This window comes from Theropithecus gelada, chromosome 2 (genome assembly GCF_003255815.1).
Source record: "Theropithecus gelada isolate Dixy chromosome 2, Tgel_1.0, whole genome shotgun sequence".
In the NCBI taxonomy this organism is placed as follows: domain Eukaryota; kingdom Metazoa; phylum Chordata; class Mammalia; order Primates; family Cercopithecidae; genus Theropithecus; species Theropithecus gelada.
In genome coordinates this window covers 117914156-117938060 of record NC_037669.1, presented here as the reverse complement: position 1 = coordinate 117938060, position 23905 = coordinate 117914156, and the positions used below count along the sequence as shown (strand labels likewise).

Genomic DNA, 23905 nt, shown 5'->3' with positions numbered 1-23905 from the left:
ATTGCCTTTTAAAGAATCTAGCTCATTTAACTTATTTTACTATTCTTTTCTTTGTTAAAATTTTAAAAGAGCCAAGTTTTTTTAAATTTTTAGGTCCCATTCAAAGGTTTTAAACATTCTAACCTTTGTCCCAAACAGGCACCTACTGTACTCTAATGTGAAACGATCCTGTACGCATGGTCCATAGGCGACCACAAAAATGAAATGAAGTTATATCAAGCCGTGTGATATTCAAAGTTTAAAAAACGTTCTCAAAAAATACCAGTTCAGTTCACTATGGCATCAAACAGTATGGACCCTTAGATAATCTTTCTTTGGTTTAGATATTGCAGAGTGTAAGCAGGAAGAGAGAGAATTGAGTCACTCAAAAATTTTCTATTAAGCAGTCACTGTTTAGATAGCAGCATACAGGGTATTACTAGGATTAATTCTCTTTGTAAGTTGCAAAGTAAAATCTATTATTGAAGGTCATGAAACTTTATAAGATACATAATTTTTGAATATTTGGCATACAGATATACATCCATATATATTTCAATTTTTTTCTGCTGGGCATATAAGTACAAGAATATCCAATGAACTTTCATTTTCTAAGGTTTCAAATAGAGAAAAATTACACTTTAGAAAGGAATGTCAATAATGCTACTTTGAGGCTCCTTTGCGTATATTTTGAAAACTAAGTATTTCCAGTAAAAAAACAAAAACAAAACAAAACGAAAAAGCCATAGATGTGTGATTAAGAAGACTTAAGTGCAGAGAATTCCCCTGTATTTTTCATTTAAATCTTGAATGTGCTTTTCAGGAAGACAGGATCAACATTTTGCCGGCTTCTTAAATTAACATTTTCTTTGCTTCCTCTTATCTCTGAGAAGCATTAATCATGTAAAATTGGCCATAATGTGCACTTTGAAAGCTCTATACTTACTATACTTCTGAGTGCTTTATGAATGGCAGGATAAACACTTAGCCTTTTAGAAAGTATTCTTTTGTACACAAACATAAAGGTTTAGAAAGTATCATTGCCAGTTTTGACTTGGTAATTCCTTGATTCATAGACTTATTTCATAGTTTTCATCTTTAGTATGCATAGTTTTATTATTTGGCTAGTCATACAACTTTGTATGCTTACTCTGAATATCAGTGTTTATTTAACATGCTTTTAGCTGGTTTAGATGAACGTTATAAATGTTGGCAGCTCATTTCTTGATTAAATCTTAAAAAGCTCAAAGAGGGAGGGTTTCTTTAGTTATCTGAAAATTACAGGTAATCAGTTTGGGCTGTTCTTATCATTACTATGTGAATTCAATTCGGAGCTATAATTAGTTTCAGCTACTCTCAATTAAAGCTTCACAGTAAAGGGCCTTTCCCTACAACACACTAGGAGCTCCATATGGAGTAAATTTTACCTTTCCTTGAATGGGCAACACACTGTTCAGTAAACTGTTTTTCAAATGATGTGCTACCATTTCTGATATTAATTATGGTTATAATATGCATATCTATCTGAAGATTATTTCTGTTAGAATCCCTTCAACTAGCTTTTGCTTGGGTCTGTGTGTGGCTAAAGTGTCTGGTTTTCTGAATTAACTTGTCAATTCAGTTAAAAAAAAAACCATCTATGTTGGCTAGCTACATTTTCCTTTCAAATAAACAACTTTTGTTGATGTATCTAAAGGTACTAGTGTTGGCACTGCCAATTATCTATTTTAACCCTAGAAGTGATTGAGAAAACTCTAAAGATGATTTTGTAGGGTCATTTTTCTATACAATAATTACTCTTTTGTCCTCTCACTTTTTCATAAAAGAGAATCATGTATCAATATATCTTGGAGCTTATTAATCTCATTTTACCAAAAACCAGAAGCCTGACACACAATGTAAATAACCAGCCCCTTTCTATGTTTCTACACATCACAACGTTTTTGCTGTAATAATGGGAGCTAGTTAATGTGAGCAAATAAAAACCAGACACACACCTTCCTACAGTTTTCAGTTTTGTCATGAGAATGCTTCAGGAGGGTTGGGGAGTTTGCCCTCAGACTACATTTATTACATAGTTTTTTTTTTTTGTTTCCAGACCGTATCACTTTTCTGTTGGTGCTGGGCCTATGAAACCCTTAAACAAAGAAAAATACTTACCAATTCTGCCTCCTGTTGACTGATGTCCCGTAGGTAGGGAATGGTTGCTAGCTCTGCCATTGCTTGATTAATCACCTGGGACTGCTCCTTTACTCTCTGCAGCTGGCTGAGGAGGCCGGCATATTGCAACTTCTCCATCACACCTGAGGATGCAGGAAAACTCCCCTAGTCTCAAAGTAAAAGAAATGTTTTAGAATAAAACCACAGAAATAGACCTATCCCCAGGGATGGAAGTCAGGGCTTGTGATAATGTATTTACATCTTTTGAAACAATGGAATCTAGTACAAATAAATGTTTCCTTTTATCATTTTACAGTATTGTTTTATCCCCTTTTTCTAGTAGGTAAATATACATAAAAGGGAGTCCTTTGGAGATGTGTTGAGACTGATTTGCTGATTGTCTTGCATTAGGAGTTAGGCTGAGGGGAAAAGAGGGGACTGAATTTGAATCTGCACTTCGCTCACCCAGGAGTGATCCCACACAGCTGTGTCTGCCTAGAAGGGGCGACTTTATCTATATCACCAAAGCATCATAAGAGCTAAGAGTTGCCTACTATCTTGTTTATCTGAAAGAAATTTTTTTAATGCAGGTCGAATCTTGACAAATGTTGTATAAGTTGAATTCTGTTTACCCCAATAGCTTACATGAAAACTCTAGCTCTGCTTTTATCTCCAGTTCTTATTGGATAGCCTTGCACAGTCTCTTCTTCTTGTTGACTAGCTTCCCTCTGTCTACTAGGACCATTTCAACAACTGACATGTTCCATCTTGACACAGATTACTGTGTACCTTTGTAAGGACTGCCAACTCCCATGCATCTATTGGCATTTTGGGCTTTCTTAAGATGAGGCACATTTAGAAAAAAGTGGCCCACCAACGTGCGTGTTACTGCCATGCACAAAAGAGAGATGTTACCATCTTTAAAAACGTTTAATACAAATTGTAATGCTTGATAGGAGAGACAAAGTTAGTCATGAAATTCTTAAGTTTATCTTTGAGAAAAAGTACTTTTGACATGGGGGTATATAAGGGTTAACATAAAAGCCTTGAGATTCTGCTGCATTTGGAGGGTGATGAGAAATGGGAATTCAAAAGAGGACTTAGTTTGGCAATTGCATTGTACATCCTGGTCCTCAGAAGAGAAGCGTCCAAGTGCCCCTTTGTAGCAGGGGCCCCCTGGACTGCCTATACCAGAATCACTACGTTTGCTTGTGGACTTTGGCAGTTAGCAAAGTGAGTGCTGGGCTTCACCCAATCATGATCTCTTGTTATGTGGCCCTAGAAATACGAATTTCAGCTAGGTGCCTCCCCAGATACTCAAATATCTCAAGCAGAAGTTTGAGACAAACCACCACCTTAAAGTTTAGTATCTGAGTAAAGACTATTTTGGTTTGCGCATACTTATGAAACACAGTTTCTTCCAGAAATCAGAGAAGGCAGACATATAATTTCACTTTCTTAAGAGAATCTCCTCTAAGGAGAAAAACTACTAGAAACTAATATTACTGAAGTTCAACTTAAAATTAGAAAGCACTTCTTTTTGAAAGGCCATACTCAAATTCTGATTGACAGCAGCCTTTGGAAGCTGACATTTTTCTAGAATCTTGGAAATAAATAAAGACTGGGCACCATCGTGCTGTATCTGCTTTATTTGTCCCTAACACCTATACATGCTGTTCAATGAATGTTTTCTTACAGTAATTTGTTCTTTCTGATTAATCATTTATCTGAAAATCCATAAACCTATAAGATTGATGATTGCAAGTGGTAGATTTGGGGTTCCTTCCTGAATTGATGAAAAACCTAGCCTACCCATTCAGTTTAAACATGTAGCTAAACAATGGCATTCTGTCAAATAGAGGAAAGCAAGTTGGAGGAGAAACGGTTTTCATTCTGAAGAAAAATTGCTTTCTTTGTCCTTCTTTAAAATAAACAATGGGGCTAGTTGTAGGGAAGTGGTGTAGTGATTCAACTCTAAAGAGCAGAAACAACTGCAGGCTGCTCAGGAACATAATCTATCAGTGTAATTTCCCAAAACATCAGGAAAATAAACATAGTGGAAGGCAACAGTTTTAGCCTGATTGTTGGATGTATAACAAAACAGGAAGTGCTCTATTTGAATAAGAAAACAGGGAAAGAATACAGTTGACTGCTAATAGTCACCCCTCCTCCTGAAGCCAAATGCAGTTTTGGTTATCAGGAAACTGTAGATTAATATTTTACCTATCCAAGATAGGGGTTTTTGAAAGACAAAGTGAAAAAGAAATAAAATTGCTATCTAGTGTGGCAGAAATGCTTTAATGCTGTTGCTTTAAGGAAATAAAGAACATAATAAAAAGTAGAAATTAACTGAAATATCTAATGCTAACAAAGACTAAATCTAAAGGCAGGTATCCCTTCCAGTGAGACTTCAGGAATGATCAAAGGGCTCCTGAGCTGCTGGAGAGTGTAATAAAGTGGCCATGATTGAAGCTAAAACCTCACACAGGTACAATGAGGGCTAGGTAATAGCGAGTTCAAGTGAAGGCTTAATAGCAGTCACAAATAAATATTTGGCAAATAAGTGGCACTATATAATACTGCTGAAAAGCAGAGTCCTAGTATTTGGAATGTATTTCCGTTTGGCATAAGATATAGAAACATTGATTGCAAAAAAGGGGTAGGAAACACTTATTATTGTTCATTTCAAATATGCATATGTAAACATTTTTTATGCTTCACTTGGAAGAAATTAAAAGTAAAATTAATGAGGTATTAAAAACATGGTTAGTTAGGTCATTTTTTGGCAAGTCATCCTGTGAAGGCGGCTTCATGCATGGCAAGAGATTTGATTATTTTAACTCTTTAACATTTAGCCCAGGAAGCACAGTACATAAGGTCTGAAACTGACAGCAGCCAATAAAGTTAATGAATGGAAAAGTATAGTGCCATCCAGTAGCATGTGAAATAATTAGGACAAAAATCTAGAGAATGAAAAATACCATAGCAGCAGGGCTGCTGGCTGAATGAGGTTGATGTTCAGTGGGATTAGAAGTCACCAGGAAGGTTGTATCATATTGCAGATTATAACTCTTAAAATGCTGGAATCATCCTTGTTTGGCCATGTATTGTGTACCTAGTAGACTAATCTACAAAGATAAGGAAACTAGGGTCAGAAGTGTAAAGAGAATCATTGTCTGACACATAGAAACCTCCCTGAGACCAGGAAAGGTCTTTACCAACTGTATCCACCACCTCATAGCAAGAGTTGAAAATTCATGTTTTCTAGGAAGCTTTTTATAATTAATTTTTGGTCTAATTTGTACATTATATGTTCATTTTAATTTTTTTTATTCTTTCTTTTTTTTGTTTTTGAGGCAGAGTCTTGCTCTGTTGCACAGGCTGGAGTGCAGTGGTGTGATCTCGGCCCACTGCAGACTCCGCCTCCCAGGTTCAAGCAATTCTCTTGCTTCAGCCTCCTGAATAGCTGGGACTACAGGTGTGCACCACCACATCTGACTATTTTTGTGTGTGTTTGCATGTGTGTTTTTAATAGAGACGCAGTTTTGCCATGTTGGTCAGGCTGGTCTCGAATTCTTGGCCTCATGTGATACACCCACCTTGGCCTCCCAAAGTGCTGGGATTACAGGCGTGAGCCACTGCACCTGGCCTATATGTTCGTTTTTTTAAAAAATTGAATTCAGCTATGGAATCATTCCTATGTTGTGTGTACGCATGTTTTGCCTCTGGCAAGGATCATACTTTTAAATCAAAGAGATATAATATGATTTAGTAAAAGAATATTGGCACGATATTCTGAAGCTCTGATTTTGAGCCCTAGCTGTGTGAACTTGAATATATCACTACTCTGAGCCACAGTTTCCTCACTGGTAAAATGAAGGTGACACAATGTCACCAAATTGTAAGGGTCAAATTAAAGAATGTGCAGGAAAAATACTTTTTAAATTGTAGAGCACTATGCATGTGCTTCTCCTAAACCATAGTACCAAAGTGGTAATTTCTGCATGCAGTCAGCACCTGGTTAATGACCAGGACTGCTCTGTATTTTAAAAAAGATATGTTTGAGTAAAGAAAACTTCTTGACTATCAAATATTTCAAGAGTTTGGAAGCGAGAGTATTTTGTTAGCTTTAGAAGCAAATTTTACTCACTTTATATTTAAAATGCTTTGGTTGAGAGTAAGTTGCTAAACTATCTCTTTATATGTAATTTGTGGAGAATAAATACATGTATCTTTTAGTTTAATGGAGAAAAATTAAAAATTAGAGCAGCTAAAAGTATTCCCTATGATATTATAATTCAGTGTATTATTGCCAAGTTAACTTTTTTCTAATTAGATATTAGGTAGGTATTATAAACCTAATATTTACAAGGTGACTAAATATTCAATATGTTTAGGGAATAGATCATGAGAATTCTTGGCATTGTCTAAGTATTGTTTAGAAAGCTACATATTTATCATTATTTATGTGACAGTATAAATGTGATAATACTTAAACATTGTGTAACTGATTCTGGTCATGGTATTATGTCAAGAACTAGTATCATCTTTTAGGTCTCCTGCTGTTAGGAATGCTGAAGTTTTAATGCATTGTATTTTCATATTCCAAGCCCATTTTCATTAAAAAACATTGTCCAAATGAATTAAACATCTCTGAACATATATGGTATGAGGCAAAGTATATTTCCTAGCCATTAGTTCCACTTTTTTTTTGTTGTTGTTGCATTGTGGGGAGAATGGAGTCTCACTATGTTGTCCAGGCAGGTCTTGAATTTCTGGGCTCAAGCTGTCCTTCCACTTCTGCCTCCCTAAGTGCTGGGATTACAGCATTTTTTCCTAGCCATTAGGCCTTGACGGAAATGTGGCATTCTACTAGGGTAAAGAGTTGTCTGTTTGAAACAGACAACAGAAATGTAAACTAAAGCCTTAGTCACCAGTGTTAAGGATGACTGACAAATCTAAAATTCTTTAAGATAAATTTATTGCCCAAGACACTGGTCACTCACTGTCTTCTAATGGAAGTGTCTTGGGTATTGGCTGTGTTCCACCAAGACATGTGAGGCTGCTTGTCACATGAGCAAGACTGAGTCAACAAGACTGCAGTCCTGAGTCCAGTTCATGGCTGGAAATGGCATCTCAAATCCTGCCTGAGTGAAGGGATCTGAGCAAATCACTGATCAAAGCAAAGTAAGCTAAGGAAAAAAGAATCAAAATTCACAGAACACGAATGGAATCTTCGTATTAGAAGAAAAATAGGTAACTTCAAACTACACAGCTTGTATAAAGAAAAAAAGATCTGTAAAACAGTTTCTTTGTCAAAGCAACCTAAAACCAATACAAATAATTAAAACTAAAATTCTTAATACTTGACAAAGTGCTTCAAGAACATGGATTATGTAGTTATGGTTCACAACAACTCTGTGAAGTGGGCCTGGCAGTTACCAGCCTATTTTATAAATGAGAAAAAAGTAGTTCAGAGGTTAAGTGACTTGCCCTAGGGTTACATGGCCAGAGCATGGCTTTGGGCAGAAGTCTTTGTCTACATGTATTACAAACTAGGGTAACAAACAATGACAATTCAATGCGTAAATATTCAAGTGAATGTCATTTGATATCTGACAAGAAAGAAAGAACACCTTGAAGGGTCTTAAAAACACTACTGAGGGCTGCTTGGGTTACAGTTAATGGTACCATGTAGGAATAATTTCTAGTCACCAATTCATTATTTGCTTCATTAAGCTAGGTTACCTTTGCAGGCAATTTTGTCAATCCTCCTTTATGAAGCTGTTGCTGGGCAAATAATAAGAAACCTAATACCTGATATTTAGATATATTTGTGATCCCTAGGCACTTTCAGGCTTACCTACTTCAATTTCATTAAAACTTTTTGAAACAATCTTCCGAAAACTGTTATTTCCCTTAAAAGTGAACATAGGAAAGTTCATGAAATTCTTCACAGTCAGCAAAGTGGTACTGAGACTCACTATGAGAAGACTGAGTTATTAATCAGATGTTAAGAATCTCATTAATTATGGTTTTAAAGTCTCCTGTATAGGCACATAAAAGATACCTGTCTAAACAAATTTCCAAATGGCCAGGATACTCTTTAAAAGGTGATAAGAAAATGAGTTAAGAACGTTGAAAAAGTGCATAATGCCTAGTTAGGCCCAGCCTATGTTCACACAGTGAGATCTGAGCTGGCAACAGATGATGTGGTCAGTTTTCTGGTAAGTGAGAAGGTAAGGCAGGCATTGCTTCAAAGAACCAGACCTGGCTGGCCAGGCATGGTGGCTTATGGCTGTAATCCCAGCACTTTTTGAGGCCAAGGCAGGTGGATCACTTGAGGCCAGGAGTTCAAGACCAGCCTGGCCAACATGGCGAAATGCTGTCTCTACTAAAAATACAAAAGATTAGCCAGGCTGGTGGTGCACACTGTAATCCCAGCTACTCGGGAGACTGAGGCAGGAGAAGCATTTGAATTTGAATCAACCTCCACCCTGGAGGTGGAGGTTGCAATGAGCCAAGACCGCACCACTGTACTCCAACCCGTTTGACAGAGCGAGACTGTCTCAAACAAACAAACAAACAAACAAACAAAAAAACCAAAACCCAAAAAACTAAAAACTAAAAAACAAAGGGCTAGGCCACAGGCAGATCACATTCACAGCACCCGACACACTGGCTCTGCTAGGCTAGCCATGCATGAGTGAGATGAAATAATGCTACACGGTGATGGTTCTGGTTAGCAAAGCTTTCCCTGCTTGCACGGGCCTGATGATGAGGGTAATGATGTGTGTGGGTTCTTAGGATGGTGTTTTGTTATGGCAGCCTGAACTGCTTAGAGATAGATAGATTTCTTATTAACAGAAATATAGGGGAGACAATTGAAACGTGGTTGTGGAGAAGGGGTAGCTTTGTGGTAGGATCATCAGTAAAAATGTGCTTTTGTATTTGTAATGCATGGAATTGCAAATCATGCAAATAGATTAGGTGTTTTATAGCTTTTCCAAAATGCTGAATAATGTTACTGAGCAGATAAACTGCTGAACAGATGTTAAGTAGCTGTTTGTGATGACCCCCTTGGTTCCCCTTATAAGGTAAGAACATCAAATCAATGATGTAACACAAAAGAGGGAACAGGAAGGAAATTCTTTAAAATTTCCAACTTACAAGTCTTTTGAAAAATATTAAAAGAGGAGAAATCTGCAGCCTTTATAGCCTGTTAATGAGAAGCTCTCTTTATATACTTTCAGTACAATGGCTTAAATTTTGTAAAATAGCAGTGTAATTCAGGTCTTATTTTGGACTCTTTAAGACTGAAAAGTAGAAAAGGCATATTTTTCCTGGATCATAGAAAGAGATTAGATAATTTACCTTATGGCTATATAAAGATCAATTGCCAATGTTTAGAGAAGCATCCAATTCATCAGTGTGGTACAAAGGCACTATCTTGAAAAGCTCTGAATTCTTGTGTAGGTAATGAGATGGTTATATGCAATAGCTCAATAAGTGAAATAGAGAAAACATTGTGCTTGCTAAAATTTCTTATTGATTTGAAATGACAAATTCACTGCAATGTTGAATTAGATATCAGGAAGGCATAAAGAAAAGGTTCTTTAAAGAGACACTACTCTAATAAGCGCTTGAAATTGCAAAGTGTAGCATTATACTATGTTTTAGAAGAAAAGAAATAAAATCATTAGCTAAAATTTGCTTGTTTTTGCAAATGAGAGTTACTATGAACGTTTTCAAAATCCCCTAACACTTGCACTGTTTGCCATGTAAGCCTTATATATACTTCTAGAATTCTCTAATATTTGTACATTGGACAAATATAAAAGACTCATATACCTACATTCAATTGAGTGCTTCTAATAAAATCCAATATTGGCAAGATTCGCTTCCCCATTGTCTCCATTTGTCTCACTGTATCTTCTCTGGTCAGACCGAAAGGTGTTTTATGCTCTAAAAATTGTAACAATAAACTTTTATACTATTTTCTCCAGACTTCCATTTCAAAATGTTTTCTTCAGCAAGCTATAAACGGATATCTCAATATTAATAGATACGAAATCTTTAGTATAGAAACTAGTCCCATCCCTAGACCATATGTATAACAAAGAAAGATCTATGCGGAGAAAGGCAGAGGAGACGCTGCCCTTTAGAAACTATCATTTATCTCTTTTGTTGTGTTTCTTGATTGAGAGATCTAAGAGACAGCCTATAATGATTCACCGATCTCTTCAGAGTCTGTTTTTCCTGAGTTGTGAAAAAATGCGTCATAAATGTGTCTGATTCTTGTCTTGTTCCTCCTAGGTATTATTCAAGTGTGCAGATCCATTGACTTTGAATGTAGCTCGAAGTTCAGATAAGCCTCAGAGGATACAGTGCCAGACAAAACACACATTCTTAATTATGTGGTTAGAGCTGCAGGAATAAATTGAACCTGGTCATGAATTCAGCCCATAAGTTTGAGATTTCAACTCCATGTGAATATTTTCTTGATTTTTGAAAGTTTCAACTCGGATTACTGAACACCATTTAACTGTGATACTCTCCAGGAGATCTAAACTCTTGGCTAATTACATAAGAAAACAGGGGAACCGACATTAATACAACAATAGATAATACAAGTAATTTAAGATTGTCATTGGCTATATTTTTGATTTCATATAGCAGTTTCATTGCATAATTTTCTTCTACCTCTGCTAATTGATAATGATGAAAACTTGTATTCTTTAAGTGCTGTATGATTAGTCATTGATGATAGAGGTGGGTGGGGTAAGATGATTAGATGATTAGAGTCAGGGGGTGGGCATTCCAGGACTGTGTGTATTCTTGGGGGAAAGATTTCCTGGAACCAGAATTCCAAGTATTGTTAACTAACCCACAGAGAAGATTAGAAGGAGTTAATTTTAACTCAAACATTTTTTGGGGCCCAAAACTCATCACAGGTCCTACTACATGCTAGACCTTGTAGGTTCAGATGATTTACCTGTGAATATCGGCAGCTTCCTGCTTGATATTTTTTCCAAAAATTTTCCATCTTCTTTGTTTTTGAACCCAAGAGTCAAGAGATATTGTTGGGGAGGAAAAGATGACCAGTCAACTGTTTGAGGCAACATGTGGAGTGTCTGAAGATCTGAAATATAACAGAAAAAGAACTAAGAGGCTTTGTTATGGTTTTAATATGTTTAGGGTTTTCCCCCCCTCAGATTTCAGGAATTGTACATGGAAAAAATGATAACTATAAACATGAAAGGTATGAAGTAAAATTATATGTATCAAAAGGTCGAATAGATAACATGTCAAAATCATATTTCATTATACTTTTCTTAGTAATCTAAGCATACACAAAGCATAACAATAAAATATGGCTAGATCACATGGTCATCTTTCCTCATCTTCAGAATAACAGACATTCAGGACCAGCTCACATGCTTATTAGTTTTTAGCTGTGACTATTTACAAGAGACTTTGATTTTTCTTTTTCTCTCTCTCTTTTTTTTTTAGACAGAGTCTTGCTCTTGTCGCCCAGGCTGGAGTGTAATGGTGTGATTTTGGCTCACTGCAACCTCTACCTCCCAGGTTCAAGCGTTTCTCCTGCTTCAGCCTCCTGAGTAGCTGGGATTACAGGTGCCCGCCACCACGCCCAGCTAATTTTTGTATCTTTAGTAGAGATGGGGTTCCACCATGTTGGCCAGGCTGGTCTCAAACTTCTGACCTCAGGTGATCTACCCGCCTCAGTCTCCCAAAGTGCTGGGATTACAGGCGTGAGCCACTGAGCTCGGATGAGAATTTGATTTTTCTCTTCCTAGCTTAAGATATATTAAAAAAAAAAAAAAAAGAAAGAGAAAAATTACAAGTGAGAATTAAAATATAAAGCTAATTAATTTAGTTACCATCCTTCATATAGCCATAGGAAGAAACTTAAAATGATAAATGCACTGACTACTGTAATTAGACTTGGAAATAATTCGTGTCATGAAAATGGTTCTAAAACAGATTCAATTCTTAATGACCATAAGAGCTAATGTTTACTGAGTACTTATTTTCTATTCGCCCCTGTTCTAAGAGTTTTGTGTGCACTGTTCTTTCAATTCCACATAATAACTTCACAAGGTTGGTGCTGTTGTCCTCACTTTATGAATAAGAGTTTGAGGGACACACACGGGAAGTAACTTGCCCAAGAGCACAGCTCCAAAGTGGGTAAAGCCGGATTCACAACCAGGTAGTCTGACTCCAGACACCACAGGCACAGCCACTGCACCCTTCTTCGAGATTGCTTTGCACTAGGTTACTTTTGGGGTAGGGATAAAGGCCCACCTTACAGATGATAAGACTGGTGCTTCAAGAGGTTACAAACATGCCCAAGATCATGAATTTAGCAAACAGAGGGACCAGAATCGAAAGCCAAAGTACAAAGGCTAACCTCTTGGGGGTCTGGAGGCAAGATTCACTTAATTCATTTCCATTTTGAGTAACAAGGCTTTGGTTTATTAAAATAGATTTCTCAAATGAAGGATGGTGAACAGAGAGGTTTAATAAGCCCTCTTTGTTTAACACTACCAGAAAGGGGAAAAGGCAAAATCCCAAATATCATTGAATGATGGTTTAAAGGTAAAATTTTAATGTAGACTCAAACTCAAATGGTAATGGTTCAAATATAGCCTTCACTATTTGTCTGTAATACTTCTTTTAAAAATAAGATAGTACACCACGAGTGTGTTTTTTAACACCATCCCCCTTTTTAAGCCACAAAACCTTTTATCCAAACTAAAATTTTCTGACAAGCCCAATATTAAAAGCCAACAAAAAGTAGGGACATTCTGTTTGAATCCTGGCACACTGATCACCCACCCTCACTACTGTACTCTGTTCTATACCCTACTCACAGACGCCACCTCGAGCTTCTCCACAGAACCTCCGTTTTTCAAAACACAGTTTGGAAAACACTGCAGTAAGTTATTTGTCACAGTTTGGTTAAGTAAACAGTGTGTGTCTGTCAAATTGAGAGTTAAAATACATACTGATTATTGAAATAATTAAAATATCACACAATGCCTTTTAAACACAAACACAGAGCAAAAACATATTAATGAACCCAAGCAAGCGTTAGTTTTTCTTTGGTGACTTAGGATCAAGGTCACCCCTTAGTGTTAATGAAGGCTAATATTCATCTGGTGCTTCTTCTGTGCCACACACATTATCAGGGTTATCTTTTTCAATCATGGAGTGGGGAGCAGGGCATATTATCAGGCCCACCTCACAGATGATAAAGCTGGAGCTTCCAGAGATTACAAAGTTGCCCAAGATCACACACTGAGCATAAGGACCAGAATTGAAAATCAGGCAGCTGGATGCCAAAGTACAAAGGCTTACCACTCAAAACTATCCTTGTGATAGTCTGGGGTCATAGTTATAAAAAATCGATGGGAAACATTCTATAGGAAGGCCAGTAAATGCTCTCTGTCTAGAAAAGTATAGCAAATGCTCAAGAGTTCCCAAACTAACAGAGTGACTTTTAGGCATCTTAACATACAGATTGTAAGTATTAGATGCTGCTTCTTCTTCTTCTTTTTTTTTTTTTGAGATGGAGTCTTGCTCTGTCTACTCAGGCTGGAGTGCAGTGGCACTATCTCGGCTCACTGCAAACTCTGCCTCCCGGGTTCAAGCAATTCTCCTGCCTCAGCCTCCCGAGTAGCTGGGATTACAGGCACCTGCCACCACACGCAGCTAATTTTGTATTGGTGTGGTGGGGTGTGTATTGGTTTTGAGATGGGGTTTCTCCAAGTTGGTCAAGCTGGTCTTGAACTCCCGACCTCAGGTGATCCACCCACCTCAGCCTCCCAGTGTTGGGATTATAGGCGTGAGCCACTGTACCCAGCCTTAGATGCTTCTTTAGTTGGTGGTTGTATTACAAAATGGCTCTTTTTAAAAGGATGGCTCATTTTTATAAACAAGGTAAAATGTGATTTCTGCTTTTCAATTTCAAAAGTGCAGGAAGTTTCTTTGCTTTTGAAATCTGCAGCTGATCATCACAGACACGCCTCTCTTTGCAAGCGAATACTGTTTTGTTGAAATATTAGCAAGGGCACAGCTTACTAGTTTTACTGAAGTTTCCAATAACTGGATTGTATGAAAAGGCAGCTGAGTAACCTCGAGATTTGGCATTTTCTGGTGCCGCATTATTGCCAAAACCAGCCTGATGTTTGAGGACTCGCTTATGTAGATAGATAGCCTAAAGACTTTGAGTGGTTTACCTCTTCTTGTCCTTAAATATTTGATAGATAAAGAGGAGACCAATACTAATATTGGCAGTGATTGGACGGAATAGAAACTAATGTTAGTACTATACTATGGCTAATTTATTATAAAACATGCTTGCAAAAATGTAAATATTCTCTGTTCCTTCTGATCCTATATGCTTCATCCTGTGAGTATTTGACCCATTATTAACTTACAGTTGAAGTTTTAAAATGTAAGAGGCTCCTATATACATAAGGTTAAATTTAGAAAAAAAATGTTTTTCAAGTATCATTCTTTTACCATTTGTATGCAGGGTAAATTGCTGTTGTATGAACATTTAGCCTAACAGGTGGTCTATGACCCCAAATGACAACACACTTACCAGATGTTGAATCTCATGTAACATTAATTTGAGTGCTAATTGTTCTCAATTTTGTGCTTATAAACCTCTACCTATGTCCAAAAAGCTCTGTGCCTCTGATGGATATAACAGTTAACCAGATTATATTACCCTTCTGTAGGAAAGTAGAATTGATTAAAAAAATGTCTTCTTTGCTCCTGTCATGTCGAAAGAAACTTGGGAGAAACAGATCTTTTAATGTATTCCTTTACAATTTATCCCAATTGGAGATGAAATTTATATGACTATGACTGAATTTATTATTAAAAAAATCAGTTTGCATGTGTGAACAGCTCCAAATTTTTACCATCAGCAAAGTGGATGCTTTAAAAAATAATATCAAAGATAGATTATGCAGATTAAATTTCTCACAGAAATATAATCCTTCAATTTCTTTTCCCCCCAGACGAAAGATGTCAAACTTTCACTGAAAGAGGTAAACAGTTTTCCCTTCTTCAGAAACATCTTATTGTACTACGGAAGGCTGAAATTGACCACCTTGCAAGTCCTCAAGCTATTCTGGCTTCTTGACTTTTTGGTATTATTGTCCCCTCCTTAAAAATCATCTTCCTGGAGTTCAGCAGTAGTCTCTCTCTCTCTCTTTCTCTCTCTGACACACTCACACACACACACAGACACATGTTCCCCTTTCTCCTCCTGCCTTCTCATTCAGTGCTCCTCACAGCTGTCCGCAGCTCACTGATATTGTCTTCATACATACACCCTTGGGAATATCGCTAGTCTTGTGTCTTTGGCTACTATTTTTAACCAAAAAATTGAACATCAAAGCTACAGTCGCAGCTGGAAATTTCCACCAAATTCCAACATGGCATTTCCAAATACCTACTGGGACATTGCTATTTGCTCATAACTCCAAAAGTTAGTTAAAATAGAGCAAATATGTTCTTCCAAAGTGATTTTCATAATCTCTACTTCTCTTTTCCTTTTTCTTTCACCAGCCTGTTATGAGGATAGCCATTACTCACCCAATTATTCTGCTTAAAAATTTGAAGCCATTGTTGACTTTTCTTTTCTCTTACTCCCCATTTAGTGAGTCTCTCAAAAACTAATTAAACCTGCACATTGCAATACATCCCATATCAGCCTGTTTCTTTGCATTATCATTTCTATTGTCTTGGTCAAATTTCTCATCACATAACATCTGTATTATTGAAGAGTTTCCCCACCAGTCTCACTGCTACTAGTGTTGTTTCATGCCAATACATCGCTACGTCACCACTCGATGAGTATTTTTGATACATCACCTGCCTTTTTCACTGTCACATCCTCCCTCAGGAACTCTGGGGACTTTTCCTTTCCTGGTATTCAAGGCTCTCACCAGTGTGCATCTACTTCACAATCTATCCATTATTCTTACATTTTCTCTAGTATCAACCTTTATAACCAGCTCTGCTGATTTCACTGCCTGTGCTTATCTGGCCTCTGAAATTTGCTTGTGATTTCACACTCAGAAACAACTACCTAGTCTCCTCATTTTTTCTTTATTCTATCTATCACTGTCCTTCCAGATATGTCTAAGTCCCATCTAGCTCATAAAGGGTTTCCTGAATATTACAGTATTTTCCAATCTTCTATTCAAACTCTTTTTTTTTTTTTTTTTTTTGAGATGGAGCTTCACTCTTGTTGCCCAGGCTGGAGTGCAATGGCGCAATCTTGGCTTACTGCAGCCTTTACCTCCTCGGTTCAAGCGATTCTCCTGCCTCAGCCTCCTGAGTCACTGGGATTACAGGTGCCTGCCACCACACCCAGCTAATTTTTGTTATTTTTAGTAGAAACGGGGTTTCTCCATATTGGCCAGACTGGTCTCGAGCTCCTGACCTCAAGTGATCGGTCCGCCTGGGCCTCCCAAAGTGCTGGGATTACAGGCGTGAGCCACCGCGCTTGGCCTCAAACTCTTAAAGAACATTTATATTCACTCCAGAGTGAATCTCCTGTTTCATGGGGGCATGTCTTAACAACCTGACAAATCTTAATCCCCTTGAAGATTCCAGCTTGTTTGTTTGTTTTAATTTCCGGTTTTTATTTTTGCAGACAGGGTCTTACTCTGTCACTTATGCTGGAGTGTAGTGATGCAATCATAGTTCACTGTAACCTTGAACTTCTGGGCTCAGGCAATCTTCCTACCTCAGCCTCTAGAGAAGCTGGGATTAAAGGTACATGCCCCTATGCCCAGTTAATATATTTTTGTTTAATTTTTAGTAGAGATGGGGTCTTGCTATGTCGTTCAAACTGGTCTTGAGCTCCTGGCCTCAAGCGATCCTCCTGCCTTGGCCTCCCAAATCACTGTGATTACAGGTGTGAGCCATGGTGCCTGGCCACATCTTTAAATTATCTTCACGCCTCAAGCAACTAGCAGATGCTCAATCAACATTTGAATTTAAACACACATTTGAATTGAAAACACACATTCCCAAATCTTGAATTTTTAATGGTCCAAATGGGAATAGAACTGCAAAAAATCAAAACTAATAAAATATCTAGAGCTTCTGAGGTATGATTTATTTTCTGATACTAAACTTAGAAAAAAAAAATCACGTTGTCTTTGTTCTTCATTTTGCCTAAAATGGGTTCTGTTCACCTTATGAAGGGTGAGTGAAGTGAAATAATTTGTACTGGGTGACTCAGTAGAGTAGATGCTGAAATGAACAGAGCAGCTTTGCTTGGATGGAAAAATTAGTTTCATAGTTGGCTTGCTGCAGCTTTTTCTTTGGGAAATATGAACTCAGTCACAAAAGACTGGATTAATGGGGAGAGTTTGGCTTAATGCAACCATTGGCAGCGCCAGAAAAACATCTGCAAAAATGTAAAATATAGACTGTAGATGAACAGACTCATCTATATGTGTGAGGGATAGCTGTATTTGTTATGTAGTTAAATATCCATAAAATACATTTTAAGCTCTATGGAAGTAAAGCACTAAGCATAGACACCATTGTTGTCTATATTTTCTCTTGGACACCTCATCCTAACCACAGCCAACAGATCATGAAGGAACATTGCAAAGCAGTTTCTTAAAAAGAAAAATCATAGAGATTTAAAAACTCTTTTAGAAAGATGCAGATTTGTTGGGTTCTATCATTACTTTTCTAGAAGTTTCATTTTATCCTCTATTTTCTGGTGTCTGTGTAATTTCCCTGCCCTTTGTCCATAACAAAATGTTCTAACATTTAGGTTAAAGCAAAATCTCATTTTTGAAGGCCCCAATTGTTTAGTGTGAGATAGGACCATGTAAGTTTTATGAGACTCTTTTTTACTGATCAGTTTCAGACTTTTGTTTCTATAGTACCTTCATAATGCCAACACTTGGTCATTACTTCTTTCTCAATCATGTTCTGAGTTTTATTTTGTACTCTTTTTAGTGCTAATACTTCTATCTTGGAAGTTATCCACAAATTCCCATCAGTAAGAAAATAGCAAAAGGTGGCAACTTTGAAGCAAAGTTATTATTATTGCCCCCCATAAATAATAAAATGGTTTCTACTTTTAGAAACAGATAGTATATTTTGAGTTTTGTATTTGATGTCTGAGAAAGTCATATGTATACTATATAGATAATAAATTGTACAATAAATTATATTTCCCTTTGACCTTCATTGTAATTTCAGAGTTATAGACAGAAATAGAAAAAGCTGGTTTTCATTCCCACGATTCCTAATTTTCACTTCAGGTTGCTGGTCTACTTCTCCAAGATCAATTTTTGTATATTTAAGTTTTCTCTTGCAACACACACAGAAACTTAGAAAGACACATAATCCTGCAGGAATTTTACACACAGTTCATTTCTCTTTCATTTGAAATTCTTATTGATTCCAAAGTTTTATGTTTAATGAACTGTACTGGATCTTTATTCTGGGCTTTATTACACTGAAGCTCCTTGATCCTACTTTTATCAAAGTAGACTAGAGACAATACAAACATTAAAGTATGGCTGTTCCTCCTCAATATTTATTAGACTCACTATCATTGAAATAATACAATGTTGCTATAATTCCAATAAACTGATGTCTTGTTGCACTGTCTGAGAGTTGGAATGATCACTGGTTAATTGGCTATCTCTCCTCCTCCCCTTATTATTCCTTGGTTAATTCTCTCACTCACCTCCTACTCTAAAAGTGAGACCCAAGTGACAAAGTCAATAAATCCATGCCATTTCCCTCGGTCCCAGTGATTGGTTCAATCATAAGCATATTACGCAGTTTGGGCCAAAGGAAAAGAGTGGGCTTCTGGAATTGTGTGGAAGGGGCACTCCTGTTCCTTGGTACAGGGAGATTTGAGATCTGTAATGACATTTGAGAATGTTGCTATTTTATTCAAGAACCCAGCACTTGAGGGCATGGTAGAATTAGTGGAACACCGGGTAGAATTTGAGAATAAATTCTCAAGTTGACTGTGGAAACTGAGTGCTGAGAGACAGTAAGTGAGCTATTGGTTGGATCAAGCTGTGCTTAAAAGCAGTCCCACCTGTGGATCTTTATGTTATGTAAGTCAATGTGTTCCAATGTGTTCTGCCCCTTTAAAACTGACTTCAGTAAGTCAGTTTGAGCTGTAATTCCTACCACTTGAAACAAAAGATTCCTCATACAGGAGTTTAGCTAGTAGTTCAATATATCTTACACATAATGTAGGATCCTTACTATAGTTGAGATGTAAGACAGAGATGAAACTGTCATGTTGAATTTCTAGGAAGAAAGTTTTTCTTATTTAAGAAAAATAACAGTTGGGGGATTTGGAATTATTACTTTTTACAGCTAGCACAAATGTAGCAATATTGAATACATTCTGGTGATGCCATTATTACAACATTATTATAATATTATCACTGGTAACTAAACTTACATTTATAAATATAATAAAAATAATAAATGTTTAACATAATCTTTCTTGACCTAAATTATAATTACTATTTTCCCACTTTGGGTTAAATTCTACATCTCACAGAAAATGATTCTTTGGTAGTTAATTTAAAAATTGTACAATAAAAGTCATGTGATCTCAAAGCCTTAATTTTCCTTTCTATCCGGACTGGTAACCTATTCACTTGTTTGTTTGTTTATATTTCCCTTTGTTCTGGAAGTGTAATGACTTGCCTTACATAAATTAATATGAGATAAGAAAAAGTGAAAAGTAGCATGTTTGAAGAAAATAGATCAAAAGAAAAATTAAAAATAGATGATGAAGCCATAAGTAAGATTAATACACAAAATATATTTTATGAAATCCTGTATATTTGCTAAAAGAAGATCAAATATGTCATTCACAATGTTCTTAATTAAAAAACTTCTATAATCACAGAAAAGCACAGTGATTTCCTTTCCTGAGAACAGAGACTTTCTTTTTTGCTTTTGGTTGAAATTGGTTTATAAGTACTACAACTTTTCATGTAATAATCTGTATTATTAATGATAACTTAAAAACAAAGAATTATCATGTACAAAATTATTACTCATGAATTATCATGATTCATAAGCAAATAATCTTATCAGAAATTTCCTGCAGTTAACATATATACCAATTTTGAAAGCAAGGCTTTGATTTAGAACTTGAGATGAGATGCTGCTTTATATTTGGAAATCTAAAAGAACAGACACCTTGATATATAGATATTAGATATTGCTATGCACTCTTCACTATTAGTAGTTAGTTTGGTTGTGATGAAACAACTTTTAATCTGTTTTATTCCTGTTAACCTCAGTAACAAAATAACTGTTTTTGACCACTATTATTATTATCTATAGCTTTGGAACTTTAGGACAAAGTAATAAGACCTGAAATAAAAATGAGAGATATAAATATTGGAAGTAAAGAGATCACTGTATTGTTACTTAATAATAGATGGTTGTAGAAAATCCAAGAGGATAAACTGAAAATCAATTAGTATAGACAAGAGTTCACTAAGGTGTCAAAAAAGAAAATATATAAAAATAAACATGTAGGATTTAAAGCTTGACATGGTGGTACATGTTTATAGTCCTACCTACTTAGAAGGCTGAGGTGTGAGGATTGCTTGAGGCCAGGAGTTCAATGATGTAATGTGCTATGAGCATACCTGCGAATAGCCATTCAAAAATAGCCATTGTTTGAGACCCCATCTCAAACAAACAAGCAAACAAGAAACCATGTAAGATGAAAAAACCCAAAATATGTAGATAAAATAAAATATGCAGTATATTGAAAACAATGGTTTGATCCATAATAGCAAAAAAAAATTAGAAATAAGCTTAGCAAGATATATAATTTTGATAATTTGATTATCTAATTTACTTGACAAATATTTTTAGGCTCTTCTTGCAAGAATCTATAAATATATGTCAGACATTAGAATGAAAAGGTAAGATAATAGAGGGCATGGTGTTGTTTACTATTTGGTGCCTATAGTAAACAAGTAAACAGTCAATTATAATACAGCACAGTACATTATTAAATTAGGGTGAGATCGGGGTATGAGTAAAATGATAGAGATAAAAATTTTAATGATTGACAAAAGGAGAATAAACTTGTTTGAATTGTTTGGGGCCTAGACTAGAAATTTTTTTCCTCTGGGAATTTTAACAATAAGCATGTGGGTTAAGGTTTGAGTTTATGCTACCTGGGTAGTTTAGGAACTCTCATGTCTAGGAACAAACTGCTCTGATTGGTAACATTCTATGATATAGAAAAAGCGAAAGAAAATCCTCTGGGGAAGGATGCAAAATTACTGTAGACTGCACAGGATTCTCACAGATCAAGCCCCACTGAATTATGGCTTATACCTTACACACAAGAGTGGAAAAACACTCAAAGATACAATTTTCAATGAGTGGGAGGTGGTGTGGTATCATAGAAAGATGCTTGGTCTTTCTTCCTAGTTTCTGCAAAGCTCCTAAGACCTTTAGAATTACCTGAATGATAAGGATGATTGGAGTGTCTTTTGTTCTAATGTGGCAGCATTTGGAAGGCCTATAACAGCTTCCAAATGGGGCCGGTCACTAGAAAAACCAACCAACCTCCAAGGGAGGAAATAGAGACTAAAGACTGAGTTAATCACTAATAGTCAATTATTTAATCAATCATGCCTACATGATGAAATCTCAATAAAAACTTCTGAACAGCAGGGCTTGGAGAACTTCTGGGTTGGTGAACACATTGAAGTTCTAGCAGGGTAATATTCCCAGAGAAGGTATGAAAGCTCTGTGCGTCCTCTCTCCTCTGTCATACACTTTTCTATACATGCTTCTCTCATTTGGCTGTTTCTAAGTTGTATCCCTTACTTGCTATTACTTCATTGACTGTTTTTGTTGCTATTATGGTATCTTGTTGCTACTATGCTGCTAAATGGTAAATCCTGAGTTTTGTGAGTTGGTCTAACAAACTGTCAAAGCTGAGATGGGGATTATGAGAACCCTTGATTTATGGTTGCTTGGTCAGAAGCATAGGAGGCCTAGGACTTTATTTATTTATTTACTTATTTATTTATTTTTTGAGACACAGTCTTGCTCTGTTGCCCAGGCTGGAGTGCAATGGCATGATCTCGGCTCACTGCAACCTCCACCTTCTGGGTTCAAGCCATTCTCCTGCCTGAGCCTCCCAGGCAGCTGGGACTACAGACATGCATCACTACGGCCAGCTATTTTTTTTTTTTTTTTTGTATTTTTAGTAGAGATGCAATTTCACCATGCTGGCCAGGGTGGTCTGAAACTTCTGACCTCAAGTGATCTGCCTGCCTTGGCCTCCCAAAGTGCTGGGATTATTATAACTGGTATATAAAGTGGAGGGCAGTACTATGGGACTGAGCCTTTAACCTGCAGGGTTTCCAGGTAGTTAGTGTCAGAATTGAATTGCAATATTGAACACCTAGTTAGTGTCACAAAGCTAGAGAAATAGTGATGTGGAAAACCCTACACATTTGACATCAGAATATTGTGGGAAAAAAAATCACTTCAAAATTGGTGCCAGAAGTGGAATTTTCTAGAATGGCCCTGACTCACAGAAGCATGTGGTTTGGGAAGAGAAGGATGAAACGGTGAGGGAGGAGGAACCTTTGATTTGTTATCCATAGTATGGAGCAGCAGCTGTGCTTCAGTTAGTTACTAAACGTAAAAGTTACCAATGGAATTTAGAGGTGAATCTGATTCCCAGCCTTTTGGTTTGCTGAATACACAGGGTAATGCAAACTAACAGAACAAATAAAGTGTACAATCCATTGGCTATTATTATCTGTAAGAGCTAAAATGAAAGAAATTAAAAGTGACTGCTGGGTTAAAATTTAATGCTGAACCAAGCACAGATTTCAGTTGAGCTGAACTTCAGCCACTAGCCCCCGAAGTCTCTCAGGGGGAGAAATTATACAGGAATAACTGAGCATACCTCTAAGATCTCTGATTACTAAGAAGGTGGTCCACATGAGGAGAGGCCAAAACCAAGAAACTACTGAAACCAGGGGATAGAGTGTAAATATATATACCTGGGGGTATATTTTATTTTGTAGATCAGTGTCATCAGCTGCCTTTACTAAAATGCATTGTAAGAATGACTAACTTTAAAAAAAAAGTAACTTTAAATTTTGTAGAGTAGGAAGGCATGTTTGGGTGGATATAGGATCCACTGCTCACTGTGGAACCACTGCAGATGGGTATATTCCTGAAAGAACAGCCAGCCTGGTGGACTAAATAAAAGTGACTGTAAGATCTGTTTATCCTGAGAAGGGGGACTGTCCAACTCCCCCTATAAATGACAATTGGGATATCCCAGATGAAGCAGCTGATATGTTTCATATGCAAGCCATGTAAGATTGTCTTCATAATAATCAGGAGATTTATCCACTAAATATGCTCATTACCCAAGTCATGGTAAATTGGTGCCCATGTAACTTAACTGTTGCAAAATGGAGCAACAGTTCTTAACAAAATTTGCTTTCTCAGCTTCCCTTCACGGGTCTTACAGATGCTGTAAAAACATTAGATCATTTAATAACAGAATGAGGAGAGGTAGAAGGGAGAGGCAAAGGACTTGTCCCAATGATTTAGAAATTGTTAAATGGTTATTAAGAAATGGGGGGTGAATAAAGCAAACATTGATAGGAGGAAACAATAGGGAAGAAGGAGAGAGTCAAAGGACTCA

General features: G+C 36.7%; 1 protein-coding gene across 1 annotated transcript in view; it reads right to left on the bottom strand.

The window, feature by feature from the left end:
• The window catches only part of SPATA16 (spermatogenesis associated 16), a 254015-nt gene that overhangs the window by 24532 nt on the left and 205578 nt on the right, over nt 1-23905 (bottom strand). The window contains exons 7-9 of the mRNA XM_025376457.1: nt 11135-11281; nt 9995-10104; nt 2140-2304 (exon numbers count right to left, since the gene is read on the bottom strand). Coding sequence (XP_025232242.1) covers nt 2140-2304; nt 9995-10104; nt 11135-11281 — 422 coding nt within the window. The remainder of the gene's footprint in view (nt 1-2139; nt 2305-9994; nt 10105-11134; nt 11282-23905) is intronic.